Source organism: Ochotona curzoniae, unplaced genomic scaffold (assembly GCF_017591425.1).
Source record: "Ochotona curzoniae isolate NIBS_2020 unplaced genomic scaffold, NIBS_Ocur_1.0 contig_3819, whole genome shotgun sequence".
Lineage (NCBI taxonomy): Eukaryota > Metazoa > Chordata > Mammalia > Lagomorpha > Ochotonidae > Ochotona > Ochotona curzoniae.
In genome coordinates, this window is record NW_024466004.1 from 36,693,739 (window position 1) to 36,711,338 (window position 17,600).

Here is a 17,600-nt window from a genome sequence, read left to right on the forward strand (position 1 = left end):
ACTGAATGTCTAATAGTTTCAAGTGTGACTCAGGGGAGCCCAGCGGCTGACTTGGCCTCCTGGACAGTGTTCTCAGTGGCGTTCTGTGTGGTCTTTCTAACCGACAGATGGCAGAAAGGCTCCCCAGCAGCATCTGAGCCCCAGCAGTCTCCCAGGAGGATCAGTTGTGGATAGCCTTTCAAGACCTTTGCGATCCACGAACGTTAAGAAGGCCCCAGAGAATACTCTAGAGCAGAACTCAGAGGTGTTGGGGGTTGTCAGACACGGGGTGGCCTCCCTTAGCCAAATGATGCAGGAAAGCCCTGGACATGATCTCAGGCTCTGCAGTTCACGTTTCTGTCATCCACCTGTCCATTAAGGCTCACCTACCTCTGCCTTTAGGGCTTTAGCTGAACATGGCCTTGAATAGAATTTAACTCCTATAAGAATGGCAGCAAAGTCTATCTATGAAAGCCTTTCTGCAAGAGTTGCTTTCATTTCAGTATCTCTTTATGACTGATACATGATTCATTTACTTAACAAAAATGACTCTTCAAAAAAGAAGACACGCCAATAACCAATAAGTACATGAATAAAAACCCAGAGTTTTTAAGACATCAGAGAAAAGTATATTAAAACTACAATGGAAATGGCACCAGGTCCAGGGTGGGATATTTGAATAACTCCTTATATTCCTCCTTTTGTTATATATAAAGAAAAAGGGGCATTGTTCTCTACGACTTCTTCAAGCTGAATTTTCTCTTGGCAGTGGTTGCAGTCTGGTGGGAGGAATGGGAGGTGGAGGGACGCTCCTAGTCCTGCAAAAGAAACTGGTTAATGGTTTGATTAGAAAACAATTTTTTTTTTACATCTAAGTGGATGACACAGGAATGGAGGGAGGGATTATTAAGAAAAGAAGAAGCCCCACCCAGCCTCCCACCCATCCCAGGTCGCCAATGTGAGGCATGCTCTTCAGGGTCCTGCTGAAGCAGTTTTGGTAGTTCAGCAATTCTGAATTGCTGCCAATCTCGCCATTCCAAGCACAATGAAATCTATTCAGAATCCAGTGGCTCACATAGTCTCTTCATGGTTGGGGTTCTGAGATCAACAGTTTAGTTGGAGGGATCCTCAAAGAAACTTCGTCTGAGGTGATCCCAGACCTGATTCTTGTGTGTGCTTGCCAGGGTCTGGCACCATCCGTTGCCCCATTCAGCTTATGCATATGCTAGTCATTTCAATTGCTGCGTCAGTTCTGTTTCCAGCCCTGTCTTCCATGTGAACCAATGGTTGTTGCAGTCCAGCCTGATTGTGCCCACTTCATACTCAGCCCTCATGCAAGCCAGTGGGAGCTGCAGCCTAGTCAGGGCGACTCCCCATAACCCCCATCAGGCCTGCCCCTTACCCTGATTTGCATGCATGCCAGCATGTACTACAGACTTGTTCAGTGTGTCCCACATCCCATTTAGCTCTCCTACATGTCAATGAGCATTGAAGCCTAGTTCAACTCAACCAACCTACTATCCAGCCCACACACATACTGGCAGGTGCCTTTCTGTCTAGCCACCCCTGCCCCTATCCTGGTTTTCATGCTCTCCAGTAGGAGTGATAACCCAAGAGGGAGGTGTCCACCATTTCCCTACTGGGCCACTCCCACTCCCAGATTATGCTCTCTCCAGGTGGTTCTGCAGTTTAACTTGACAGATTAAGCCCCCATTGCCAGCCTCTGCCAGCAGATGCTGCAACAAAGCCCAACCAACCCTCACACACTCTAATTTTTGCTTGCACCAATCAGAACAGTCAGCCAACCTGGCCCTTCCCTGATCTCTCTCACATGAGGCCCACAGGTGTTATAGCCCTGCCTGGTCTGGTCTGCTCCCATCCACCAACTCTCCATTGGGAGTGGTTGTCCAGCAGGTGAACCCACATTCCCCCTGCCAGCTTTGCCCCCTCCCTCCCTGGTTCTCACGTGTGCTGTTGAGTGCTGCGGTCACATCCAGTACAGGTAACCTCACCTTGGCATGCCATAATGTGCACTGGTTTGTGTTGTGACTGAACCTGACCTGACCCACACACTATTCTGCTGCTTGGATTTGCCAGCGGATGATGTGAATGGGTTCAGCCTGGTCTGCCCCAGACCTATGCCAAATGTATGCCAGAGGGTGTCTTTCTCTGGCCTGGTCTGGGTTGCACTCATGGTTCTTGCATTCACCTGTAGGGACTGTGTCCCGACAGAAGACTTTCCCAAGCTCCTCCATCAGAACCTCTCCCTATGCCAGATCTTGCGCGTTCTGGTGGGTCCATGAAGCCCTACTTGCTGGCCTTCAATCTATTCCAGTTCTTACTGTTGGATGTTTCAGCCCAGCCAAGGCTTGTCCATACTCAGACACTGCTCACATATCGCTCAGTAGGAGCAGAGACCTAGCCTAGTCCATCCTACATCTACCCAGGTTCTCCAGAGCACCAGATGGTGCTGGCATCTAGCCCGGCTAGGTGTGTCCAGCCCCAGACCACACTTGTGCCTAGGGAGGTTGCAGCCATATCCACACCAGAACACAGCCCCCACTCTGGCTCCTGCACTCTCTCGTGGGAACCCCAACCCAGCAAGGGTATACTCTCACAGCTACCCAACCAAGCCTATTCCCAGCCCTAGATTATGTTTGTGCCAGTGGTTGCTCTGGTCCAGTTGGCTTAGCCATTCACCTGTCTCAGCCTTCGCCTTTGATGCTGTGACGTAGTATCCCTGGCTTATGCAGACCAGTTGGTATAAGAGCCTTGCTTGGCATGATCTGTGATCTACCCTGATTTCTGTTCTTGTGAGTTGAGGTTTGCTCGGCCCTGCCCAGTTCGCCCTCTTCCAGTTGCAGCTTAACCCACCCCAAATCTTATTTTAGGATGTACATTGGGGTGCTGCTGCCTTGACCTGCCCAGACTGCTGTTGGTTCCTTTACCTGTAAGTGCTGGCAGGTTCCAGGATCACACCTAGCTCAGCCAATCACCACCCCAGCTCGCGAGCTAACCAGTGGGACTTGTATTTCCACAGGGTTTGGCCTACCACTTCCCCCACAGAGTCTATCCCTGGACCTAGTTCTCTCATGTGCTGCTTAGTGTCTTGACCCTGCCAAGTGTGACCCATCTACTGTTCCACCACCCAGTCAGGTACTGGTACCTAGCCCTGCCAGACAGGCCCCCATCCATAGCTTTGGTGTGGACTGGTATATGGCAGTCAGTGATGCTTTATGCTAACATCCCATCTCAGGATTCCCATGTGGGCTGGTGAATCAGTCTGGCCCAAATAGATCTTATGAGCAATCCCCTCCAAACCATCAGGTCTCAGTCCCCATGCTTGCCCAAAAGTTCCATGAACCCGTTACTGGGAGTCACCTAGAATTCATCTCTCACCTTCACTCACACTGGGCCTTATTCATGGGTATCCCTAGGGAGCAATTGCATATCCTAAAACCCCCGAGTTCGCTGCCGGGCAGCCAGCAGGCAGAACCTGGCACCACATGGTGTGCTGGCTTGGAGAAAGCCTATGACTCAGTCACTGCCTTTTGTCAGTGGCTTGGCCTGAATCCCCAACCTTGGATCTGGCCTGGCTGACCCCCAACCCCCAACAGCCGCCACCCTGCAGGGAGCTGCATTTGCCCCAACCCCAAGGTCCGAACCTGAAAAGATGGCTTAGTCCTTTTCTTTTCTCTTAGCCAGGCCTTTTTGTACTTTGGCCATTGATTCTTCATTATTTCTGAACAGTCAGCATGGACAATGTAGCTTCACCAGGAACCAGAGACCCTGACTGCATACCATCCTATCTAACTCCTCACATGTTCTTAGGGACAAAGGGATGGTGACTGCTTCAGTTGCTTTGAGCTGAAAGGGGGCATTGTTGAGTAACAGCAGTGGTAGAGGATTCTAGAGGTTTCTGGTAGAAGGTAGAATTCATCAGGTGTCCAAAGTACAGCCTGGCACTTAAAGGCTTCTCTTTGTTGAAATCTTAACAATTATTGCATTTGACATTTGAAAATGCTACAATAGTTTTGCATCTAGGTAGGGAACAGGTATTAGATTTTCTGAAACAATTATACTTTATCAATTGTTGCCAGCCCTAACATTTTCAGGAAGACATATAGCCTAGAACAGCACTGAAAACATTATTATAAGACCTACTAGTCACATTGTAGATGGCAAAAGATTTAAACTAGTTGTCATTTACAATAACCCAGCAGCTTATAGTGTCCTAACAAGATTTTACAGAATTTTATACACTTCAAGGCAGAGGCAAGCAATCTACTAATTTATAGGAATATAGGGAGTTATTCAAATATCCCATCCTGGACCCAGCGCCATTTCCTCTTCCTCACAGTTCATGAAATTTGTACCAGCCTAGCCATCCACCACTTAGATGTAACCCGGCATTTCACCTGAGAATCCCACACCCAGTCTCCCAGCCCCTTCCCCAACTCTGCCCACTTACCAACCATTCGTTGACAATCACCTGTGTCAGTCTCAGGCACCAATTCCCTGGGACCTTCAATCCTTCCCAATCTCTGCCCTCCCACCCCCGCAGCGACACACACCTTGCAGACTCACCTGAATGGCAGAAAGGCCCCTGTTGCTGCTCTCTCTCTTCTCTTTCTGCCTCCCCTCCTTCCTCCTTTTCCTCCTTGCCTCTCCACCATCTCCACCATCACCACCCTGTTCTGCCCCACTGGACTAAACCTATGATACCTTGTTGAAAAAAAAAAAAAACTACAATGGGGGATATTACATAATGGCCTAGTGGCTAAAACTTCATCTTGCATCCACTGCGATCTTACAGGGGTGCCCATTCATATCCCAGCTGCTCCACTTCCCTTCCAGCTCTCTGCTTGTGGCCTGGGAAACAATAGAAGCATGGCTCAGGACCTTGGGTCCCTGCACTCACATAGGAGCCCAGGAAGAAGCTCCTGGCTCTTGGCTTCAGAGTGGCTCAGTTCCAGCCATTGTAGCCATTTGGAGAGTGAACCAGTGGACGAAGATCTTTCTCTCTGTTTCTCCTCTCTGTAGATCTGCTTTTCCAATAATTTAATAAATATTTCCAATAATATTTCCAATAATTTAATAAATATTAAAAAAAAACCCTATCGTGGGATGCCATTTCACTCCCATTTTGATGCTGACATTACAGACTGACCCCATCAAATGTGGGCAAGTATCTGGGACAGCTGTAATTCTTACACATTGTGGCAGGAGTATAAAATGGAACAACCACTTTGGAAAATCTGGTAGTTATTTTAAAATGCAGAATTAAGCATGCCTCTAATGTGTAACCTATTCTGCTCTTATTCATCCAGTAGTACTGAAAACCGTGTAACTACAAAGAGGCTTTTCAACAGTGGTGGAGCTGCTTTACTAACAAGACCCCTGAACTAGAGAAACCCCAAATACCCTTCAATTGAAGAATGAATGAACATATTGTAGTATATTTTTACAGTGGAATTAACCTACAGGACAAAAGATACACTATTGTTTCATAGAACAACATGGATGAATCTTTGCTGAACAAAAAAATCTAGGCTAAAAGAATGGCTATTCTATGTTTCCATTTATATGAACTCCAAGATCAGGCTAAACTAAACTGCAGTGCTAGAAATCAAGAGATTGCTTGGAGCTGGCAATTGACTAGAAGTTCAAGAACAGAACTGATCGATGAAAATGGAAATCACACACAGTTGCCTAAAGCGAGTGGGAATTGAATGGAAGGAAAGTTCTAGGGCAAAGAAAATCAATGTTATATATCTTGATTGGGGTGGTGTATACACAAGTATGTACATCAATGAAAATTCATTGATTTTTTTTATACTTAAAATCTGTGCATTTCACAAAATGGAAATTCTACCCCATGATGAGATGAATAGCAGCAAAATTGAAGCATGTGGTATCCATGATTTGTTTTTCAATTGCACATCCTTTATTTTATCAGCAGAAGAAAGAAAAGAGAAATAGAAGGGTGCTATATTGAACATTTGTCATGTATTAGATTCTGAAAGTAGAAAGATAAACTTTCTGCTGTGCTCAGGGAAGTAGAACCAGAGCAATTGCATTGCATTGCATCACAGTGACATGTCATCAGAGAAAGTTAGGTGGAAGCCGCATGTCTGTGGACTGGGGACAAATGGACTTTAATGTTCACTCCCTGGCTGTGCCCTGGGTAGGGACAAAACTTTCTTTCCTGTGTCTTAGTTCTCCCATAAGGGACAGCTTAAGCACAAGTTGTGTTATGGAGTTGCTGCTGCACACAGTTGAGTGTCTGGGTCCACTGATACCACAGTTTGGCAGAAAAACTGTTAGAGCTTCTGGGCTCTGCAGTTAGGGCTCATGTGAGCTCAGCAGCCTAAACCTGACTCCACCCCCTTTACTTTCCTATTTGATATGAGATAGCTGGTTGAGTTTAAGGTTTTTGATACACTCAGCTTTGTCCTCAAGCATCTATTAACCCTGAAGGGATGGCACAAGAAAATCACCTAAATGTGCTTGGGAGCCCAAGTCTTCAGGGTCTCTAAAGGGATTTTTTTTTTAATTGTGAGTGCACGACATCAATATGACTCTGCAGCTCATGTGTAAGTCCTTGATCTTTGCCATGCATTTGTTGAGTGGAGTGGGCAATGAAGTTTGTTGACTGGGTTTATGAGTAAAAAAAGGAAGAGTTTAGGCTTCTGAGAGGAATTCCTTGCTCCAGAATCCCTAGGTTATCATTTTAGGAGAGATGCCCTGGCCAGCTGGATTGCAAAACTTCTAAAATTATTGCCTTCTGAAATCCGGGCCAGTCTTGGTAATTTGAAGCTAGTGATATATGGTCAGTTTTCCCAGATCTTTAAATTGAATTCATGCTCCATTGCCCTGTAAGAATTGGGCCATAGCACTTTGTCTTGAGTCTAGGGAGAGAAAGAGATTTAAGACCTAGAATCACTGAGAAAATTATACATTTGTTGAATAGACTGTTACAGGCTGCTATTTTTCAGGTTTTGTTGTGGTTTGAAAGCTTGTTCAGACATAATTCTTGTCATAAGGGGTCACGACCTTATAAAGTAGAAAGGGTATCAGGTTTCTTTGTTTACCTGGCTTCCTTCTTTCCTGCTCCTGTGGGAATATTCATTGGTTGATTGTCATTGTACTGCTAATTTGTGCCCTAGTACATGAAAAAGGAATTGGGAACCTGGGTTTTACTCCCACTCTACCACTGACTGATGGTGCTACTCAACAGGAATTTGAGTGTTCCTTACATAGCAGTTTATACATTTACAAGATTGGTATAACAATTTTTGTTCCAAGTAACCTGATAAGTCAGTTTTATGTATCAAGTAAGAGAAATAGACATCATAGCACTTTGACAAATGACAAATGTTCCTTTTTGTGGTAGAGTATTGTTCAGGCTGGTGTGATATTGGCCCAAGGTGCCAACCTTCATTCTGAATAATGGCCCCTGGGGCTTCTGTGTAAATACAAATCGCATACTGAGCCTACCTTTAGAGAGTGTGAAGGCCTGGAACCTGGGGACTGCATTAAGAAGCACTTTAAGTCTGATGTAGATTCAGGGAGCTCACCAAGAACCATTGGTATCTGTGCAAGATATTGGGAGCCCACAGCAGGTGCCTGTTTCCCTGGTGATTCAGTATCTCTCATCCTGAGGTTTTTGCCTAGGTTTCATGGCTCTCAATTTTTTACTTTCTTGTTTACTGTTTTATTTCAGTTTTACTTACATTTTGTGTTCAGTGCAAATTGATTCTATAATATGAGAAGTTGCTTTGAATAAAAGTACAAACACACACACACGCACACAATCCCAAATAAATGTGCAGTATTTCTGTATGAAGTAGAGGAGTGCTGATTCATACACATAGTGCCTTCAAATCTGTTCAATCTGGCTGTTCCCATGTTGGTTTCTAAAGATGATTTTTTTTTTAATTTTTTTTTTAAAGATTTATTTTTATTATTTTTTCATTGGAAAGGCGGATATACAGAGAGGAGAGACAGAGAGGAAGATCTTCCACCCGATGATTCACTCCCCAAGTGAGCGCAACGGGTCGATGCTATGCCGATCCGAAGCCAGGAGCCTCTTCAGGGTCTCCCACGTGGGTGCAGGTTCCCAAAGCTTTGGGCTGTCCTCGACTGCTTTCCCAGGCCACAGGCAGGGAGCTGGAAGGGAAGCGGGGCTGCCGGGATTAGAACCGGCGCCCATATGGGATCCTGGGCGTGCAAGGCGAGGACCTTTAACCACTTGCGCCACCGCGCCGGGCCCAAGATGATTTCTTTTTTAAAATGATCTTAATTATTGGGCCCAGCGCAATATCATAGTGCTTAAAAGTCCTCGCCTTGCACACCCAGGATCCCATATGGTCGCTGGTTCTAATCCCAGCGGCCCCACTTCCCATCCAGCTTCCTGCTTGTGGCCTGGGAAAGCAGTTGAGGATGGCCCAAATCCTTGGGACCCTGCACCTGCATGGGAGACCCGAAAGAAGCTCCTGGCTCCTGGTTTCGGATTGGCTCAGCTCCAGGGGTTGCGGTCACTTGGGGAGTGAACCATTGGATGGAAGATCTTCTTCTCTGTCTCTTGTCCTCTCTGTATATCTGACTTTCCAATAAAAATAAATAAATCTTTAAAAAAATAAAAATGATCTTAATTATCAAGACTCTTATGACCATGATTAGATATTGGAAACACTGATCATTAATGTGTGCCGTGTGGAAAAAAAAAGATTTCAGAGTCTGGTTTTTGAAAATGTTTCTGTGTATCAAGAGTGTTAAAGATTCACTGCAGGCTGAACTGTAGGCTTATAATGATCAGATTCTAACTTTAAAAATAGTGACTGATAAGAGGTGTTCCAGATGTGAATATCCTGATCCATTGCTGAGTTTATTTTAAAGTATTTACATAAAGAATATAGAAGTTAGGGCCTGGCATGGTAGCCTAGTGGCTAAAGTCCTCGCCTTGAATGCATCAGGATCCTGTATGGGTTCCGGTTCTAATCCTGGTGGCCCTGCTTCCCATCCAACTCCCTGCTGTGTCCTGGGAAAAAAGAAATTGAGGATGGCCCAAAGCCTTGGGACCCTGCATCTGCATGGGAAACCTGGAAGAAGCTCCTGGCTTCGGAGCTCCTGGCTTCGGATAGGCTCAGCCCCAGCCATTGTGGCTGCCTGGAGAGTGAGCCATCAGATGGATGATCTTCCTCCCTGTCTTTTCTCCTCTCTGTATATCTGCCTTTCCAATAAAAATAAATAAAATCTTTTAAAATATATGTAAAAGTTTTTGTGAATTTAATGCAAGGTAGCATCCAGTCTTCACTTGCCAAAACTTGATTTATAGTTTTGGCTCTTTAATGTGTTTGCCTTGTTATTTTTAATTTCAAAATTTCTCATTTAACTTTCAAAACAGACCATTTTTTGAGTTGCAAAAAGTATTGAACATAGGCAGAAAAAAAAAAGCAGCATTTTGAAATTGGTTAATGCAGTTCTATTCTGAATCATTGAGCGATAGCTCATGATGGATGTTTTCCCTGAACTGTAATAATTCAGAGTGTAAAAAATGCAATCTTGACATCTTGAGATTTGATTATTGTTTACAGCCCTGACTGTACTCCTGAAAGCTACATTGGTGTTGTTTTCTACTTACTTTGTGTTGAAGTCTTTACCTAATTGAGTATTAAACTTGTTATTACAAAGTGAAATGAAAATATGCCATTGTAAGAGTTATAGGGGAGAAAGGGGGGATGGGGAAGGAAGAGAGTTGGTATGGAATATGGGCGAAAGAAGGAAAGTGGGATGGGAGAGGTTATTTCTATGCTCTTAGGTCTGTATAGTGAAATTTGTTCACTCTATATATAAGTAAAAAAAAAGAGAAAAGTCCATGACCTTGGAGCAATGTGGTCATAGCTCTGTCTGTTAAATACCAGTAAAAGTATCAATTTGCTATATATATATAGCAGTAATATATATACACACACACAATATTTGTATAAATAATGGGAATTACCTACCATTTGACTTTATGAGAATAAGCAAGATTACTCAAGGTTTGATATTTGGGGATAGATTGCAATCTATCATTGCCCTGGTGCAAATCAAGTACTACTTAAAAGTCAAATGCAATGTCAGCTACAAACCCTCAGAAGAAGAGTTCAGCTAAGGGAATAGTGATAACAATGTGGAACTTTAGAGTAAGTGTTGAAGTAGTGCTGCTAAAACAACACCCTAAGGACCTACAACACCTGGAATTTCTTCTGTTCATCTGAATAGAATCATGGAAGCTTTTTGTATTACCTAATTTGAGCATTATACATTTAGTGAACCTGATGAAAGTGACTCTCCATTCAGCATTCCACCTTTTTTTTTTCTAGATAAGACCAAATCTATTCCTATTTTTGTGGTAGAGTTTAAAGTATTCACAAATTTCTTAAATCACATTTAAGGAAATTACACTTAATTTTGGATGATGCCTCTTCATCTTGAACATAAAATTCTAGCAGATTTAATGTTGGCATTCATAATCTGGAAAAAACTTCACATGTTTTTCAAACCCATCAATTTGGGATTCTTAGCATTCTCTGTTTCAACAAAACAAGATGTGGAATTAGTACACTCAAAGAAGACCTGCTTTTCTCTTTGCCACACTGTACTTCTAGTTACCATTTGGATTGGCTTTAGAAGACGGGAAAGCATGCGTGGTGTACACTGGTCGAACTGAAGGAAGTTGAAAATTTCCAGGTTGAGTTCCTTGACACTGCTACCAGTTGTTTGGTTTGCATATGTCTGCATCAGTAGGAGCAGAGCCAGAAGCAGCAGCCCTAGTTGAAGCCTAGTCACCGTTGATTGCTCTGCCCTTGTCTGTTCCTTAGGGACTTAGTGGCAATAGCTGAAAATCAAGATGCTGCAGGTAGATGAGCTGGAGCATAAGCAACCTTGTATTTTCTGTTTCTTTACAGTAATGCAGAATCTTCAGAGAAGAGATTCAGAATGAACAGCTTTGTGTCAGACTTTGGAAGACCCTTGGAGCCAGATAAGGTGTTTTCTCGCCAATGCAATGAGGAATCCAGGTCTCTCTTTCACTGCTACATCAATGAAATAGAGCATTTGGACAGGGCCAAAATTTGTCACCAGACCACAGCCCTGGACAGTGATGTCCAGCTCCAGGAAGCCATCAGGAGCAGTGGGCACCCAGAAGAAGAGCTTAACAGGCTCATGAAGTTTGACATTCCCAACTTTGTGAACACGGATCAGAACTCATCCTTTGGGGAGGATGACCTCCTGATTTCTGAACCACCTATTGTTCTAGAAAATAAGCCAGTTTCCCAGACCTCACACAAAGGTCTAGATTGAGAAACAGGCTTTGTGAGGTGTCTTCCTGAAGATGTGAGCTCTGTCTTCATGTAACAATTGTGTGCGAGAGAAATTCTTCTATTCAAATTCTACAATTGTGTGTGAGGCAAAGAGAGAGAAAAACCTCCCCAGAAGAGAGCTTATTAAGAGCTTTGATTGCCTTTTTCCCCCTAACATATCTGGCATCTTAAAAAATTACATATTTATGCTATCATCTTCCTTGTTGAAAAATTTGGCCAAATACTTCTTTTCACCCTTCCGTGTTCTAATCTAGCACTGCCACTGTGATACCATAGTATTATCAAGTTGCTTTACCTCCTGGGCTGCCACAGCTTAACTGAAGCGCAGTGTTTGGATGATCCCTTGTGAACTTATGACTTGGTATCCAGAAGAGGCGGAGATCCACAGAAAGCAGTGTAAAGTAGGGCACCACCTCCTAATTGTTGTAGGATTCCTCAGTCTCTGCAGCCTTCACTCAGGTTTCAACTGAGCCAAGGGTCAGTCGGGGTGTCTGCCACGATGTCAGGATACTGGAACCACACAGTTATGACAGCCAGTGTTTGTCCCAGCAATCCTGAATGACCCTATCTCTATGCCTAGGTTTTCAGAAAAATGGCCCTTTGGAGAACCTCCAGCTGTTCCTGCTCCAACCTGGGCACAGCCCGGACTTAGATTTCCTACCAATCCATGGAGCATTGCATGGCATTCCCATCCCCAAGAGATGTAGGGAAGACTGACAGCTGAGTGAGAGCAGGGGCCTTCTGTGTATATCTGCTGGTATATCTGTAGTCACTCTTATGACAATGGCTGTAGAACACTATTACGATATTGGCTAGGAAAAGCACTGCTGGACGTGCTATTTGCTTGGCAGTATGGTTGTCTGACTTTGAACTAGAGGGTGGGCTGGGTCATGTAAACAGGTGAGTTAATTTCATGAAGGAATCTGTGCAATGGCATTGGAAACAACTTGGTTTTGCACTCATGGTTGCATGCATGGCCGACTACTGCTAATCCCCGGGTGACATTTTCATTCTGAATTTGTCCCCCACTTGTCTTGCTTAAGCTGCAAAATAAATGCATTTGATTGCACAGAATTTTCTGTGGCTCTTTGTTGTTACACATCCTAACTTTCACTTACTGAAAACATGCCATGTTTATAATGCCTCCTTAGCTTCTGGGACAGTGCTGACTCGATTATAGATATATGTAGGGTGACATTTTCAGAATCACTGGGGGTCCTGGATATATCATAGAAATACTAGTGATTGGAGCTGTGCATAGCATTTCATTTAGGAATTATTCCTCCCAAAAAGAAATCTCTTTGTTACAATATCTTTTAAGGACAGTGTTCTTTGAGACTCTACCATGATATAGTAGAACAAATGGTAGAATGTTTCTTGTCACTTAAGCTACTGTAACAATCTTTCAAATAGAGAAAGAATTAGTAGTGTTGCATCAACATCCAATATGAGTCTTATTCATAATTAACCAAATAGAAATGATGGGTTGTTATTATTAAGGTATATAAATGGCATCTTAAATAGAAGTAGATTTATTAGAGGACTGCAGGATATTTAACAGTCATGAAAATATCCATGAGTATGACAATCTTTATGAACTGAATGTTAAGAATTGTGAAGGGTCTAAGCTTGGCCCTTCTTGCAGTTTGCTTGCCACAGTCTTATGGATGCTGCCATGAACACATGATTCCTGGGTCAGATGCAAAGAGCTTCGTTCCAGCATCCCAGATGGCATGTTTCATATTTACATTGGTTCCTGGGCTTATTTAAAATTATGGTAAATTAGCACGAAGCTAGCAGCATAAAGCAGCACAAATTTATTCTTCTAAAGCTCTGGAATGCAGAAGGGCCAACCTCAATCTCAGGCTGAAATCAGTGTGTTGGCAGGACTATTTTTTCAGTCTGTCCAGCTTCTAGAGGTTGCTCATTCTCTGCCTCATGGCCCCACACCACTGAAATTTCTGCTCCTGTTCACATCACCCAAAAATCTCAGTCTATTACAGCATCATTTCTAATATATCATGTAAATCCCAACAACATAAATTAATATTGGTAAGATCTAGATTTGATCCATCCTGGGAAGGAATTGTTTTGAATGCCTGGACCTAAGCACAATGATGTAATGAGCATCAGATTCTAGTTGTAAACATGTGCATTTAAGGAAGAAAACAGAAGGAAAAAAAGTCACCAATTCCAAGAAATTTCAAACTGCAAATGGGGAAACTTTATTATGCAGCAAGGCTCAAAGTCTGCTGTGGCCTGTGACTTCAACCTCTGGACCAGAAGCTTTATCCTGGAGTCTTTTTCTTGAAGAGTAGGATGTGTAGCTGAGCAGTTCTGTCAGCTTCTTTACATAGAATTGTGTGAGCCTGGCAGCCTTCTCTGTCCACTCTTTGACCTTCTTGTTCAGGTTAGCAGTGTTTCTGCATGTAGGACACATTCACTATCACTGTGGGTCTCCTGCAGATATCCTGGGATTTCCATTCTTCATTTCTTTTTGTTAAAAATTTATTATTTACCTGAAAAACAGATCTACACAGATAGAAGGAGGGACAGAGAGAGACAAGTCTTTGATCTTTTGGTTCACTCCCCAAATGGCCATAATGGCCAGAGCTGGGCCAGTCCAAAGCTTGGATCTCCTTCTGGGTCTCCCACATGTGTGCAGAGGCCCAAAAGCTTTGGCCATCTTTTGCTGTTTTCCCAGGTGAATTAGCAGGGAGCTGGATTGGAAGTAGAACAGCTGGGACTTGAATTGGCACCCATATGGAATGCCAGTACCATAGCCTACTATGCTATGGTGCTGGCCCCACTTCATTTTTTTTTAAAGATGTACTTATTTGAAAGGCAGGGGGCTGGGGGGAGAGAGAGAGAGAGAGAGAGAGAATGAATCAGTCAGTCAGAGAAAGAGGGTATTTTCCATCTGTTGGTTCCTAAATGGCTGCAATAGCTGAAGCTGGATCAATCTGAAGCAAGGAACTGCTTGAGTCTCCCACTTGAGTAGCAGGTGCCCAAGCTCTAGAATCATCAGCTGGTACATCCTTGGCACATTAGCAGGGAGCCTGATCCAAAGCAGAGCAGCCGAGATTTGAACAAGCGCTCTAATGTGGAATGCTGGTGTTGTAAGCAGCAGGCAGCTTAACTTAGTGGGTCACAACACTGATCCTCCAGGAATTTGTTTCTTTAGGCCAGAGCCTTCTTCATCAATCAATCCTGAATAACTCTATCTCTATTCCTAGGTGCTTAGAAAAATGGAGTGACAAGTCACACTCCTAATCTCCTCAAATACCTGTGTGGCAGAATGCTTTTATGCTTCTCAAGACACTTAAAAAATGTGGTCTAATCACACCATTGGCTTTCTCTACAGCATACTTTCTTGATAATGGATATCCTAATTTTAGTTTCTTACAATGCAAATGAGCAGAATTTCTGAAATTGTTAGGTCTAGGTTCTTTCCACTTAACAGTTCTTCCCTCAGGTTATCTCTTTCCTCTTGCAGTTTACTCTAAGTTTCAGGAAGAAATCAGGCCTCATCTGTAACACTTCAGTCTCAGATATCTAAGGTTGTTGTGGGATGATAATTTTGCCCTCTCTATTGAGTGCAAAATACAATTCATCCAAGTTCTCAGTCACTGCAAGACAAGAATCCCCTTTTTTCCAGTTACCGAAAACATGCTCTTCATTTCCATCAGGCCCTCACCTACAGTGCTGCAAGTGTCTGTATCTCTCAACAGTTTGCTCTTTCATGATTCCTCCTTTCACATCCATTACTATAAGCCACAAATCTGTCTTCTGTAACTAGATATTGGATTATATTTTCAAGGTGTGGCAATAAATGGAACCATGCAGTATCTCCTGTGTTTTTCCTGGTTTCTCTTGTTCAGCATAAGTATTTTGAGATTCATTAATGATCAATAAGTTATTTTTTATTGTTTAATAGTATTTGATCATATAGCTGTATCATATTTGCTTATGCATAAATTTGTTAATTGATATTGGGTTATTCATACTTTTTATTACAAATGAAATTGATTTTTGTATTTATAATTTTTATATAGGCATATAAAAGTGTCTGGTTCATATGATAGGTAATTGGTTTTTTTTGAGAAAGTTCTAGTTAGTTTTCCAAAATGCTAACTATTTACATTTTCTCATTATATATATGAACCTTGTTTATTTCATTAGCAATACATTGTAACATCAGATTTTAAAATTTTATCCAGTCTAATGTACAAATGTAATGAAATCTCATGGTGATTTTCAAATGCATTTCTTTAGTGATTAATGGTAGTCAACTTTTATTACATTTATTTTCCTTTAACTATTGTAGGCAAAGTGTTTTCTAAGTCCTTGACCCAATGTATTATTGGAGTATTTGCTTTATTATTGAGTTTTGAGAGTTCTTTGTATTCTAGATATAAATCTATTCCTAGATTTATAATTTGCAATTAGTTTATCTATGACTTGTTTTATCATTTGCTTAATAGTATCTTTGAAAGAGAGAGTTCCTTATTTTGATAAATTGCAATGCATAACTTAGTTTTGAAATAATTGTGTTTTGGTGTCATACACAAAAAATAACCCTTGTCAAATCCAAGATTATGAAGGTATATACCTATGTTGTTTATTTTTTTCTAGAAGTTGTATCATTTCAGTAGCTTCCCAAGTCAGGTTTTTGATCCATCTTGAGCCTTTTAAAAACATTGTGAGTTCTGTATCAGTGTTCATTTTGTGCAGGGATAGCTTCTTGTTGCAGTTTAGTTCACTAAAAGGATCATTTCTCCATTTTTGCTTCTTCAGTGAAAATTAGGTATTTGTGTGTGTTAATTTTAGGACATGGTACTCCATTGAATTGTTCTATTTGCATATTTTATTCCAACTCTGTGTTTCTTATTGTAGCCTTACACTAAGTCCTTTAAAATTTTTATTTTAATACGGTTAACATAATTGAGAAGTACGCATAGTCATGTGGGTCTCCAGTTAGGGTGGAGAGGGTGGAGGTATGGAGGAAGGTGGGTCAGACAGATGTTTTAATTTTTTTCCTCTTGTGTCCACAGCAGGGAAAAGGGGAGGAGCCACTCCTTGTTGTCAAACTACATCAGCATCAAGGGCTGGGGACAGTCATTTGATAACACCGTAGAGAGCCCGAAGTGGGGAAGAGTGCTGCAAGGGCATTACTTGCATGGTTTTGATAGTTCTGAGACATTGTCTGCTTTGTTATACCAGGGTTGAGAAATATTTCCAAGGTCTGTTGGCTGACCAAGACCATTTAAATCATCCACAGGCCACAAACATGTTACAAAACTTAGCCAAGAGAGTTGTCCAATCTGTTCTGCTTTCCATCCTCTGATGAGGCACTCAATGTCTTTTACTGGCCTGAATGGCCATCATGTCTGCTGTGTGCATTTGGTCATGCTGTTCACTACATAGGCATCAGCAACTCAGGAAGCTCAGTCCTGGTACATGCCCTCCGAGTTTGAACTACATATCTTGTGATTTTCCCTGTGGTTGGGATTGAGTCCAGTTATCTAGCTGGGGAGTCCCCAAAAAACCTTGCCTGGAGTGACCTCAGACTTGACTTGTGTGAGCCATCCAGTACAGGATTAGGCTTGGTCCATCACCTGCTTCAAGCCATAGTGGTAGAGGCAGCTGTCTGGTCAGTTCTTCCCCCAGCTCCATCTCTCACATGAACTGGCAGAGGCTGTGGCATAGCCCAGACAGGCTGAACACGGGCTCAGTCTTTATGCACGCAAAGGGGTGCTACATCCTTGTAGAGGCAACCCCAATAACTCCCACCAGACCTGTCCCAGGCCCTGGTTTTTGTGTGCCAGCATGTGCTATGACATAGCCTGGTTCATTCCACAAACCATCTAGCTCTCATGTACACCCACAAATGCTGCAGCTTAGTTTAATCCAGCCTGCTCCCAGATCTGGTCCAAATATATGCCACCAGCGCTCTGTCTTGACCAGCCTGAACTGCCCACATTCGGACTGTTGAGCACACCAGTGGGTTCTTGAGCCTAGCACAGTCAGCCTGTCCCCAAATTCATCACACACAAATGAGAATAGGTGCTGCAGACTTGCCCAGGCCAGTTTGCTCCCAACCCCTGCTCTCACACTCACCAGTGGGAGCTACACATTAGCAAGGGAGTACTCAAAGTTCCCCTACCAGGGCTTTTCCCAGCCCTGGATCTTTCACGTATTGGTGGGTGCTTCAACACAATTTGGTATGGCTTACCTGCAGTTTAAACTCTT

The 17,600-nt window shown here is 42.9% G+C and overlaps 1 protein-coding gene across 1 annotated transcript in view; it reads left to right on the forward strand.

Annotated features, from left to right (window-relative positions):
* The window catches only part of MRAP2 (melanocortin 2 receptor accessory protein 2), a 29,030-nt gene extending 17,598 nt beyond the window's left edge, over positions 1 to 11,432 (forward strand). The window contains exon 3 of the mRNA XM_040983061.1: positions 10,935 to 11,432. Within this exon, the coding sequence (XP_040838995.1) occupies positions 10,935 to 11,328 (394 nt within the window). The 3' untranslated portion in view covers positions 11,329 to 11,432. The remainder of the gene's footprint in view (positions 1 to 10,934) is intronic.
* Positions 11,433 to 17,600: the final 6,168 nt, after the last annotated feature.